At 36.4% G+C, this 13,470-nt stretch overlaps 1 protein-coding gene across 1 annotated transcript; it reads right to left on the minus strand.

Annotated features, from left to right (window-relative positions):
• Window positions 1–6,214: 6,214 nt before the first annotated feature.
• On the minus strand, window positions 6,215–8,458 carry LOC117626798 (cationic amino acid transporter 8, vacuolar). Its single transcript, XM_034358640.1, has one exon. The coding sequence runs from the start codon at window positions 8,222–8,224 to the stop codon at window positions 6,470–6,472; it is 1,755 nt and encodes a 584-aa protein (XP_034214531.1). The 5' UTR covers window positions 8,225–8,458; the 3' UTR covers window positions 6,215–6,469.
• Window positions 8,459–13,470: the final 5,012 nt, after the last annotated feature.

Genomic DNA, 13,470 nt, shown 5'->3' on the forward strand with positions numbered 1-13,470 from the left:
AAGCTTGGACCATAATGGGTGTAAAATCTATGTGCTATTTTCATGCCACGTGTGCACTTTTCCCTGAAATTCAGTTGACAGAGAAAGAGATTGAGATCGCATATGTTTTTAGGTAGAAAGGTTCACGGCTGCTTATGGTCAAAAAGAGAGATTGGTCGTTGGTCAATGGTCAATCTTGAAATACGATATTAAAAATTAGTTTATGAAATATTATTATTATATAAAAGAATAAGTATATAACAAATTAATGAACAAAGTTGATAATTAGTTAGTTTATGTCCTAATGGAAGATTCTTGATTGAAGTTGAAATAAAAGAATAATATAATGAACAAAGTTAGTTGACCATGAATAGAACTTAATACAAAAAAAATAATGCATCTTTGGATTCTTGGAGGTTTTTATTTCAATTTCGCCATCTTTCTTAGAGTAGATTTTTTGTTACAAGATAGACGATAAGTAGAGATAGTTTTTAACTTTGAATTTGAGAGTTATAAGGTAGACGATAAGTAGAAAGAGCTTTAGTGTTAGAGCATGTACTTTAATGCATATAGTGAAAAGATTCATTCACTATTTTCGTCTTCAATCACAAATATATTTTAAAGCACAAAAAAGAAAAAAAGAAGAAGTGAGAAATGCAATAAGAAGAAATTGGCATGAAACAAAAAGTTGATGTAGAATTTTATTTTAGTCATGTCCAAGTCCTTTTCTAGGAAAGAATGATTTATGAAAAAGTAGACGGGAATTAGTCATATCTAAACTGTTTCATAGTCAGCAAAAATGTATCTATCTTATTCCATACGTGCGCCAAGCATATTACTTTTGGCATATGACCAAATTTCACAATATAAACTTATCTTCATGAAATCTATTTGCATCCATATAGAAAACAACATATTCGTTTTCTCATAAATTGGAAATTATTTAAACGATTTGAAATAATGCAAAGATTCTTCTTAATTGGTCAAAGAAGATGCACAGAGAGAGAGAGAGAGAGAGAGAGAGAGAGAGAGAGAGAGAGAGAGAGAATGACAGAGACAAATTGAACAATGCAGGGGTGGTCAAAAAGGAGAAGTTGATTGCCGCGTGATGACTACTAATATATTTATCTGCATATGAATATTGATGAAGCCCCTTTAGACCCAATCCTTCATCTTTATCAACAAGGTCTTGTCCAACACATTTTAAATGCTGCCTCCTCGGGTGTTCAATTTTTACTTGGGTATTCAATTAGGAGTAACTTTCGGTGTGGCCGTCATATTGCTATGTGTTACTATTAATATGTCTTTCACTTATATTATACTTGTGAATTAATAATACCAGATAATAATGTGAGTGTGTGTCATAAAAATTAGCTTTAAACTTGTCTTTGATAGTCTCCCATCATTAGATTTAGACCAAGTTGTAAACTTTCTAAGCTATTATAACTTGAACACTAACCTTGTTATGTCATTGAAGTCTTTTATCGAACACTTGGGAGACAACTTTTCTCTAAGATAACCGACTGCCTTATTCTCAAATTCCAGATAGGGTGAATTACTTGATGAGATGTTTGTGTGTGTCGGCTCTTAGAGGGAGCTGCTCTATTTATATGCAACACTTCAAGGAGTCTTGCCCATCATGAGACTCCTTGAGGTATCCTTATTGCTATAGAACTGTTAATCCTAATTCTTATAGAACTAGAAACCCCTTTAGCCTTGTAATCCATATGGAACATTGACACAGAGGCTGCAGGTCGAGAGTTGTGTTGAATTCTTGATCAGTCTTGAGTCTTGCAATCCGATAATGAATAGAAGACCAATTCTGTAAGGATTGTGATAATAAACTATCTTACATTCTCCCACTTGGCCAAATATTCATTGTGACTCAAGAGCAATCTCTTAATGGCCAATTTAGAACTCAACCTTCTCAGTTTCTTACAAAGCCACTGTCATTGATATAAACTCATATGGAACTGTCAAAGAACATTGAGCAACCAAACTCAAGTCTTTTACAACCACACATACAAATGTACATCAACACATGCGACTGCCAACTGAATTAGTATAAAAAACAATGTTGTGATCTACCTTAGAAAACTTAATGATCAAAACAAAGCTTAGCTCACCCTTACAAGACTACCAAGGTCTTAATAAACTTGCATGGCTCCTTCATGGATATGAAAATGCAAAACACATATGCTAGCAAAATTTTGCAAATTCTTCCTTCATCCACATGCCAAAACATTCATAAAAAATATTATTAAATAAACTGTAAAACAGTCTCGATTAAAACTAGCTAAAAGAAAAATAAAACTAAATCTGGGACTCCCACAGACTTCAAGCATCAAAACTGATCTGTAAACCCATACTTTTAACATGCCTATGAAAAACATGATTAGGCAAGCCTTTGTTCAGGGGATCTGCAATATTGAAATCTGTTCCAATATGATCTAAGGCCGTATAACCATCTCGGATCTTTTCCTTGGCTGATAAAAACTTTAACTGTAGGTGTCTTAATCCTCCTGACCTCTTATTTCCTTTTGCAAAATAAACTGCAGCACTGTTGTCATTCCACAATTGGATTGGCCTTTGTATAGAATCCACGACTTTTAACATTGACATAAAAATTTTAAGCCACATAGCTATTGAGGTCGCTTCATAAATTGCTAAAAACTCAGCCTGCATGGTTGAGGTTGATATGTATTGTTGTTTGACACTTCTCCAAGCCACTGCTCCTCCTGCAAACAAAAACACCACACCATGATGTACTTTTTTGTGTATCCAAACAGCCAGCAAAATCTGCATCTGCATATCCTTCTAGTTTCAATTCTTCAACTCTTCGATAGATTAGCTTATATTCTTTAGTTCTTTGCAAATACCTCAAAACTTTCTTGCCTGCTATCCAATGTGCCTGACCTGATTGGATTGAAATCTTCCAAGAACACTAATGCTGAAAGCAAGGTCTGGCCTTGTGCAAACTTGAGCATACATCAAGCTTCCAACAAGTGAGGCATAGGGCTTGTCCTGCATCTCCAACTTCTCTTGCTCAGTTTTGGGAGATTGTTCACTGCTCAATTTATCACCCTTCGAGAATGGAACATCACAACCTGTGCAGTTTTCCATGTTGAACCTTTTCAGTATCCTTTCTATATATCCCTTCTGTGATAGACTAAGTAACCCCCTTTCTCTATCTCGGCTTATTTCAATTCCTAATACATAGTTTGCTTCTCCCAAATCAGTCATCTGAAAATGGTTTGATAGCATTCTCTTAGTGTCATGTAATAGTGACAGATTACTGCTTGCTAAGAGAATGTCATCAACATACAGCAGCATGAAAATGTAATGTCTCCCTTGAAATTTTTGGTAAATGCACTCATCTAAAGGATTGTCAATGAAACCTTGAGACTTCACCACTTCATCAAACTTCAAGTACCACTGCCTAGAAGCCTGTTTTAATCCGTATATTGATTTTTGTAACCTGCAAACCAAATCTTCTTCCCCTTTTTGAATGAAACCATCCGGTTATTTCATGTAGATTTCTTCAATAAGGTTTCCATTCAAAAATGCAGTTTGAACATCCATTTGATGAAGGTGAAGATCAAAATGTGCCACTAATGCCATTATAACCCTTAAGGAATCTTTGGTTGACACAGGTGAGAAAGTCTCATTGTAATCTACTCCTTCTTGTTGTGTGAACCCTTTTGCTACTAGTCGTGACTTGTATCTGTCTATTTGTCCCTTTGAGTTTCTTTTGGTCTTGTAAACCCACTTGCATCCTATTGGTTTACATCCTTGAGGTAAATCAACAAGTTTCCATACACCGTTCTTGCTCATTGACTGGAGTTCAGACTCCATTGCTTCTATCCACTTATCACAGTTGTCACTTTGAATGGCCTGCTTATAAGACAGAGGATCTTCTGTGGTATTGATGTCATGTTCTGACTCTTGCAAGTATACGAAAAAATCATTGGACAGTGCAGGTCTCTTAGTTCTTTGTGATCTTCTCAATTCTAAGTTGTGAGGCTGAGGTTCTTGTTGCTCTATCTGCATGTCTTCTAGTGCAATTTGTGGAACTTCAGTTGTTAGATCATGATTTGGTGAGACTTGCTTGTCATTCAAATAAGTGAATGGTAAGATGGTTATATCTCTCAGCATATTTTCCTTTTCAGCAGGTTCCTTGTTTTCCAAAATTTCATCAAAATCAAAGTTTTCCTTAGTGTCTGATTCAATATCATCTTCAATAAAAATAGCTCTTTGAGTTTTCATGAATCTTGTGCTTATATTATAACATGTGAATTAATAATACCAGAGGATAATGTGAGTGAGTGTCATAAAAATTAGCTTTAAACTTGTCTTTGACAGTCTCCCATCATTAGATTTAGACCAAGTTGCAAAGACCTGAGTTAATGGATGAAGAAGAACTACAACTTAATGCATAAGGAGCTGATCTAATGCAATTTTTTATTTATAAAAAAAAGAAAAAAGCAATAACATTTTCGCAGAGCAAATTGATTGTAAGTGTAACCTCTTGGGAGTTGTAAATGTGTTTTTTGTTTTAATGGGGAAGATGTATAATTGATTTTGCTCATTTTTGTCCACATTTTCTCATGTAGGCCCCACCTGCAATGGATGTAAAAAAGAATGCACATGTGCATCTAAATTTGCATCTTACGATTGTAATGCAAATTTACAATCGTTTACACCTCCCTATTGCAGGTGATTCCGATCACAAATGGTGTATATTTAACATACACCTCATTATACAACCCCCCACTAGGAAAAAAACTTACCTATAACGGCGATAACACTGTTTTGCTATCCCCGGCCAATAACACAATGATATGTGAAAAATTTATCCTATGTGTCACTGCGTTATTGATCAGAGATAGCAAAAAGTGCTATCCCCGTTACATGAGAGTTTCTCTTAGAGATGCTCTTACAGATCACTTGTAATTCTCTTGGGCAGATGTTTACAAAAGTTCTTTATTCTTTTTTAGGTGGCTACAGGCCCGAAACCACAAAACAAAACAACCCTGTAATGGCCCAGCACCTAGAAAACCTGTCCAGTACGAAGCAGCCCAATTCAGCTGTCAAACCAGTCAAGCCACCACAAAACAAGTCTACATGAGCCTTTATAATCTCTCGTGCAAATTTTCTAAGTAGAGACATAATTCAACCAGAATCTTTGTTACATCTTCTGAGAAAAAATGTCATAAAGATATCTTACTCCATTTTGTGCCAATTTCGAATTTCCTACCGACGTAACTGAAGTTACTTAACACACGAATATCTTTTTAGAAGTGCTACGGTCAATTGCCTATGCATGTAGGAGTTATGATATGCATAAATTTTAATATATTATTCTATAAAGCATCTCTAGCCCTGTAATGTTTCTATCATTTTCATTCTGTTTCCTCTTTCAAGTCATTGCATTTTATCTACTTCTCACTTGACCTAAAATCCTTGTTTCAAGCCATGCATTTTATCTACTTCTCACTTTATCTAAAGTCCTTGTTTCATTTCATCAACAACAAAAAAAAATAAATAAATAAAAAAAATCCTTGTTTCATAGTCCGTTCACTTCACCTGCTACACCAGTGTCTTCCTTGCCTCATTTCTACCAGAATTTCTTTTGCAAGAACGAAAGCTGGACGACCTTTCCTCCATGTGCTGCCTACTTAACATTTCATATACCTACTACCCTGGTCAAAGAGAGGTCTACTTTGTCCACCAAAACCACAAGTGCTTCCCTCTCCTCATTTTGTCTTAGCCATGCCTTATTTTCTATTTCAGCTGGATATGGGCTGCTCTGCACTACCTTTTCTCCATTTTTTTTTCCTGGCTAAAACTACTCTTAATTCAAGCAATTGGAAGTTTTTCATTGTACGAGACAATTGCACCTCTTCACCCTCTTTGCCTAAAACGTCGGCACATAAAATCGGAACATACCTATACGAAGTAGCGCAGATATGACACAGACATAACTGTAACTTTTGGAAACGTATAAAGATAGTGTGCTTGCACTGACTACTAATATGTTCATTCCAAATGGTTTAAAAGGAATTGACTTAAGTCGAATGTTATGTGGAACAATATGGACTGATGTAATAGCAAGGGTACATTCTTTTGCAAGACAAATTCAATTAGGTTGAAGAAAAACTTATTTGAAAAACTTTGTTCCGAAAATTTGTAGTTGAAACTACAAGAATATGAAAAATTATATTGAGTGATGGAGGAAGTGAAACATTGTCTGTCAAACTACCCATTCCAAAGCAATTTGTACTCACAAATTCTCTTAAGCAATATCCTAAACATTAATTAAGACCAAAAAAAGAAAAAACCTAAACATTGTCGATTACCTGCTTCAGGACCCCTTAATTGGTCTCTTCAGTTCTCCAGTCCTGTTCAATCTGTTGAGCCACATCATATATTGCATATACAATGCAACTATTACTGCACTGCATATGAAAAACCTCAAGCATATCACCCCTTAACTTGCACTTTCATTTCCCTCTTCAGTTTTAGACTCTTGTTCAATCTGGTGAGCTACATCATATGTTGCATGTACACCAACTAGCAAATAGTAGGCAACCATAACCGCAGTGCAAATGAAAAACCTCAAGAATGCAACATAACCCAGAGATCCAATGAGGAAAACATTAATTCCAATTGACAATGCGGGAAACCAAGGAACAAGCGGAACCCCCCAAACTTTGGGAACTCGGTGCTTTGGAAGGAATGCCATCCACAAAGTCCCCAATAACCAAATAACACCAAAAACTACATACCAAATCCACCCCCACTTGTCTGCATTCCAAAGAACTGTAACTCCAATAGAAGAACCAATTATAACAAACAAACATATAAGAAATTTGACCAAATCATTCCTCGGTGTCACATCCTTAACATAATACCGCCTCACAAGCAATGCAATAGCCACAAACATAAAAATGCAGAGCGTACTGAAAGAAAAGACACTGGACAGCACATCCAGACTAGTGAATAGTGCTACAAATGCACTAACTAAGGTCACCATGGCAGTAGCATAAATAGGGGTTCCGGTTTTCGGGTGAACCAAAGCAAACCAGGGTGGAATCATATGAGCTCTTGCAATCTGAGTGGTATACCTAGCTTGCCCCATAGACCCAACCAGAAGGCTCGTAGTCATTCCCTTGAGGGCACATATACTCACTAAATACTTAGCCCAATCCATGCCAATCGCTTCGAAAGCAACCGAATAAGCGGCATCTTCATCAATTTCAGTGTATTTCTGCATCATGCTCAGTACCAAAGCCATCAAGCAATAAACCAATGTGATCAAACTCATAGAACCAATCAAACCTACTGGTATATCCCTTGAGGGTTTCTTAGCTTCCTCAGCCATATTGGCAACCATATCAAAACCAGTATAAGACCAGAACACAACAGCTGCAGCCTTGAAACAACCCTCTGCTCCAAATGGGAAAAAGGGTGTCAAATTTGCAGTGTTGCCACGAACAAACCCAACAATTATTATAAACACAATAATAAAAGCACTAGCTATAGAAGCAATCCAATTCAACACAGAAGTCCTCCTTGTCCCGCTCATTGCAATACTATTGGCAACCAAAAGCACCACAACAGCAATTGGGTCTAAGAGATTAAAACCATTAGGCAAAGATTTTACCCGAATTCGAAGAAAGTCAGTGTCATCAGTCCTGATCATGCTGGCAAAGTAAGAAGACCAAGAACGACCCAGTCCAGCTGAACCAACAAGGGCCTCCAGCAGAATATTCCCAGCTGCTATGAAAGCCACAAAGTCTCCCAATTCGATTCGAAGGTACGAAAAGGACCCGCCTGCAACTGGGATTTCAACAGCGAACTCTGTGTAGCACAAAACTGAGAGCAAAGCAGAGAAACCAGAGATGGCATAGGAGAGAACAATGGAAGGCCCAGCATCACGGGTTGCCTGGCCAGTGATTACAAAAATGCCTGAACCAACAACAGAGCCGAAGCCAAGCCAGACCAAGTCCCACCAAGTGAGGCAACGCTTCATGCGATTCTCACTCTGTTTCGGGAGCTGAAGGAGCTCAAAGGAGTCAGAGGAGCGGTGGAGAAGACGGTCTTTGAGGCGAGAAGGAGTGTGTGAAAGTGCGTCTTTGTATGAAGATAAGTTTTGGAATGTGGGTTCCGGGAAAAAGTCGTGTTTGCTCCATCTGCTCCAGTAGCTTCTCTGTTGTGGGTTTTGTTCGTCCTCTTCTTCCATGGCGACGGGGGTGTATCTGGTTTTGGGTTTTGAGGTCAGAGAAGAGAAAGGGTGGGTGAGATTTGAAGTGTTTATGCTGTAGTTGTTGTTGTTTTGGAGTTGGAGACTGGTGATGATGGTGATTGAATAATTGAAGGGAACCACTGGCAGGCCATTGGTTTTTGCTTACAGTTTTTCCGGGTGTATAGTTCCATTTTCATTTGGGATTGACATTGAATTTTCTGTTCTGTTTTTTTTTTTCAGGCTAAATTCATAGGCTGTGATTGAATAAATGCTAGCATTAGAGCTAGATTCATTTCCGTAAATTTTAAGTAAGACTTTTACTTCTATTTTTATAAACTAATTAGCTTTCAGATTTTTCAACTCTTTTTTATTTTTTCAATTATTTTTTTATGAACTTCGACGATATGAGTAAAACTTATTAAACCCGACTCCTAGAAATGTTAGAATTAAGAATTGCATAATGCATGGATGAATTTTTTATTTAGAGCTTATATTTTTTAGTAGATTCCATGACAACAAATTTTTTTTTAAAATTCTCCTACTTTTGGAAAAGCCATTGTGAAAGCAAAGAAGTTGGTACTCGAAGTTCAACGGTGAGATGGATCCTCAGGCACTTTCATTCCCTCTTTATTAAATTGGAACAAATGAATGAGTAAATATTTATTTATTCCCATGTGTTCACCAATAATATTTTATTTATTCCCATATGCTCACCAAGAATTTATTCCCACGTGGTATGTTTATATTATATATATATTTTTCAAACATTTAGAACATATGAGATGGGCTTCAAATCTTGTTTAAGGTGTGCTAACAAAAAAAAAAAAAAAAAACTTGTTGTTGTTGTTGAGAAATTCTATGATTGCATTCATAATTCAGCCAAAAAAGTCACTAGCCACAAAAAGGCCATTACAATAACGGAGTGGTCTAATATCAAAATTAAGATAATCTGGTGTGTCTCCAGTAGGTGTGGGCGCGGTCCGGTTCAGTTCGGTTCTCACCTCAAACCAGAATCGAAACCGATATTATTTAACTAGTCCAATTCGGTTTGGTTTAGCCAAAAAAAATTCAAAAACTAGCCGGTTCGGTTATGACCTGTTCCGGTTTTGAACCGGATTATTAATTTTTTAATTTTTTTTATAAAAAAATTATAATAAATAACTTATTTTTTTGGCTTAAAAATTAACAAATAATCCAATTCATACATTTAGAAATTTTTTGAAGTTGAACTTGGAAAAATAGTGATTATAAAATTTAAAATATGGCATTAGATTTTAAAATTTTATAAAAATAAAAAATATATATATATGATCAGTCCGGTGCGGTGCCGTGTAAAACCGAAATCAGTTCGGTCCAGTCTGATTTGTTGACTTTTTTTGGTCAATCGGTTTTTTTTTCCTTCTTTTTTTTTCACCGTTTCGATTTGGTGTTCCGATTTTTGGGTCCAGATGCCCACCCCTAGTCTCCACTAATGATCAGATAGGATCGAAGAAACTCTGGCATAGACATCCAAACTAAGATTGCAAACTTAGAATTAAAAAAAAAAAAAAAAAGTTGAAAAAATCAAGCCATAACAATACAAATAAAACTCTCACAAAGGAAAGATGAAAAACTCTCACAAAAGGAGATGTGAAAACTACACAGAGAACCCAAAGAGTCTATGCAACTTATTCCAAACATAAAGAAATTGCAAAAAAGATGGTGGTGGAGATCCGACGCCGAAATGCAGGTGAAGATCCGACGCTGAGCCGCAACCACTTATAATAGTTGGATAAAAATCATAACAAAACTAAGACAAATAGGAAAAACCCTTTGTCTCTGAAAATGAGGGAAGAGGTGAAAGGAGGAAAAGAAGAGGGTGGAGGGCCGGGGGGTCTTCGAGGGAAGAAGAATGGCTTCCTCCCCTCTCAAAGTGGAAAAGGCTCTAGGAGTGTTTTTTGGGAGTATTCTATCGCACCAAAAAAAAAGTAACCAATCACAGAAGTAAGAAATAAAATAGGAATAGACTTATAGCTTAATTGGTTGAGAACATTTATCCGACATTCGAAGTCCTAAATTTGATTCACTTCCCTCTCAAATATCATAAAAAAAAAATAACAATATAAAAAAAGTTTGAATTTGTATGCGGAGAAATATAATAAATTCTTATAAGAAGAAGGAAACTTAACAAATTTATAAATCATTATTCATCTAGTTATGTTAAAATTCAAGAATATCACATTTATTAATCTAGTAATTTGAAAGCCCAAACAAAGAAAGTTGAGAAGCAACCCAGTAAGGCCACTGGACCTCAGGAGCCTTTAGCTACAAACCTAGTAATGGGCCTAGGAGGCCGCTGCAGAGTGATACATCCCCCAATTATTTATTTATTTATTTATAATTCCAAATGATTTCTTGGGTGAAGTATTTATATTCCATTCATCTATCCCAACCAAAAATGGAGAAAAACTTCTATATAACGGGAATAATACCATTTTCCTATTTTCAATAAATTGTGTTCTGTCATGCGTGATAGTTTTTTCATATGACAAAATGTGATTGGTTGAGAATAGCAAAACAATATTATTCCTGCGATATGCAAGTTCTTCTCCAAAAGATGACGATTTTCTTTAATGGATAATGTATGATCGAATTAGCTACATGTAGGCAAACCAACTTGGAACAACAACACAATAAGGCCATCCATTAAAGACTTACTGTTTAGAGTGGTACAATAGCTTGGTGGTCAGTAGCATTTTCCCTTGTTTTAAAGACTTACTGTTTTAATAGTTGTTTGGACCAAAACCATCTTCAGCCATTGTTGATTCTGGTACAGCCTCAGTGTCCATTGGACTACCGGCACTTTCTTCTACTCCAGTCATCTTCGCTTTAGGAGCTGGAGCATTTTTGGCACGTACAATACTGAAATCCTTTGTCATTTTGGGAAAGCATCATAATCCCATCCGAGTAAATTTTGTATGGAATTCAAAAAACAAGTCAACATTTTTCGATATAAAGCTATACGGACACCCACCAAAACAATTGTGGCAACCCTAAAAAGGACACAAGAACAATTCTCCAGTGGATGCGTCAAACTAATAAATACAAGCATGTTACCCTCATCGATTAAATATGGAAACAAGTCTCATTTTCCAACCATCGATTATGTTCAAATCAAATGCCCAGAATTAGGAGTATCAAACCAACAGTCCTGATCTCTTGGACCCCTGTAGTCCAAGAGATTTATGGTCACTCACCGTTGGATGTAAATTCAACGGTTGACTTGAATCGGGTAATAATCATTTATGTCATATTGCATTTATATATATATATATCATTTTGAACCATTGGATTAATATTCAACGGTGGGTGACCACAATCTCTTGGACTCCTGTGGTCCAAGAGATCGGGACTGATCAAACCAAATAACACACGAATCATTTTCGTGATGATGAAATTACGAAAAGATTCAAAACCCATCATGGTTAGGTTAGAGTTATAATTCATACTTAAATTACACATTACTTGTTTTGCATAATCAACACTTCATTTTCGTCAACCGCCCATGTGATAACTTTGTAATATTTATTTTTGAAAAACATTGTGAAAATGATATGAGATTAATAAAAGAAACTTGTTATTGACTTCGTTTAGACTTTTCGTCGAACATCTAGAGTAGGGCTGTCAATGGGTCGTGTCGTGTCGGGTTCGTGTCGTGTCGGAATAATAAACGTGTCAAGAATGCTCAACCCGAACCCAACCCATTTAATAAACGTGTCGTGTCGGGTTCGGGTCGTCTTTTATCGTGCGGGTTTCGAGTCGTGTAACGGGTTCATAAATAATAACATGCATGTTACAAAACCCACAACCGAAAAAATTTAAATTAAAAAAAACAGAGAGAGTAGAGAAAATATAAGGAAAAGAAAGAAAAAAAAAAGATAGAGAGATGAGAGAAGAGAGAAGGAAAAGAAAGAAAGAAAAATAGAGAGAGAGAGAGAGAGAGAGAGAGAGAGGAGAGAAGATTGAAGGAAAGAAAGAAAGAGAAAAGAAAGATGAGAGAAAACTAAAGAGAAAGAAAAGAAAGAAGAAAAAAAAAGGAGAGAAGAGGAAAGGAAAAGAGAGAAGAAGAAAAAAAGGGAGAAAGAAGAAAGAACGAAAAAAAAAAAAAAAAAAGAAGAGGAGAAGAGAGACCGAAAAGAAAGGAAAACACAAAAGAAAAAGAAACATTATAAATATCAAAAGGTATACTATAAAATCACAAAATTGTTTGTAGCATGGTGGATAAGGTGTTTGAGAGAAATGAAGATGGTAGGAGTTCGAAACCCCTTGTGTGTGTTTTGAAATCTCCATTTGTCTTTATTTTTTAGTGGGTTAGCGGGTTGTACACGGGTTGACACGACCCGTGACACGACCCGTTTAATAAACGGGTTAGATAGGTATTATAGCGGGTTAGCGGGTTGACCCGAAACCCACCCGTTTATTAAACGGGTCAGAACGGGTTGACCCGAAATTGACCTGTTTTTTTATCGTGCGGGTTGAACCCGCTAATTTCTCGTGCGGGTTTCGAGTCGTGTATCGGGTCGTGTCCGAAATTGCCACCCCTAATCTAGAGTGCACCTCTTAGGTTGAGCTAAGGTGCAATATGCAAAACTTATAATGACTTTTCTAAGGAAGGAATGTGTAGTTGCATACCCTTGAGCCTTAATAGGTCCGTTACTGCTATTTTATGACACGTGTATCACCCACTCCAGGATATATGTAAATTTTTATGCAAAGACATGACATTTGATTGTATTGAATGCCATGAATAACCAAAGTTAAAAGTAGCACGGGTTGTGAATTGGATGCATAGGGCGTGGAGATTAGAGATCCGGGAACAAGACAAGAATTCTATTATTCCAAAAGGAGGAGGAGGAGGAGGAGGGGGTCATATTCTCTCAAATTTGACATTGAGGCATTAAAATCACGACCCCCCAAACAAGTCATCAGACACCAGTCGCCCAACGTATTTTGAAATTTAAAATAAAATATTTTTTTAATTATTTATTATTTTAGTACGAAAAAAAAATCAATATTTTATTCAAAACCGTAGTACTTTTTCTCACTCATTTTTAAAAAATTCATGATGTCTTCTGCCTCTGCAAACAATTATCCTCTTCTCAATTCATGAATCGACCATTAAACGTGGCCCCCTGTTAAGAATTATTGGGAACATCATCCGGTGGGTCCCGCCCTCTAACCCCCATTATGTCATTTTTACATTT

The sequence above is a fragment of the Prunus dulcis genome, chromosome 4 (assembly GCF_902201215.1).
Source record: "Prunus dulcis chromosome 4, ALMONDv2, whole genome shotgun sequence".
NCBI lineage: Eukaryota > Viridiplantae > Streptophyta > Magnoliopsida > Rosales > Rosaceae > Prunus > Prunus dulcis.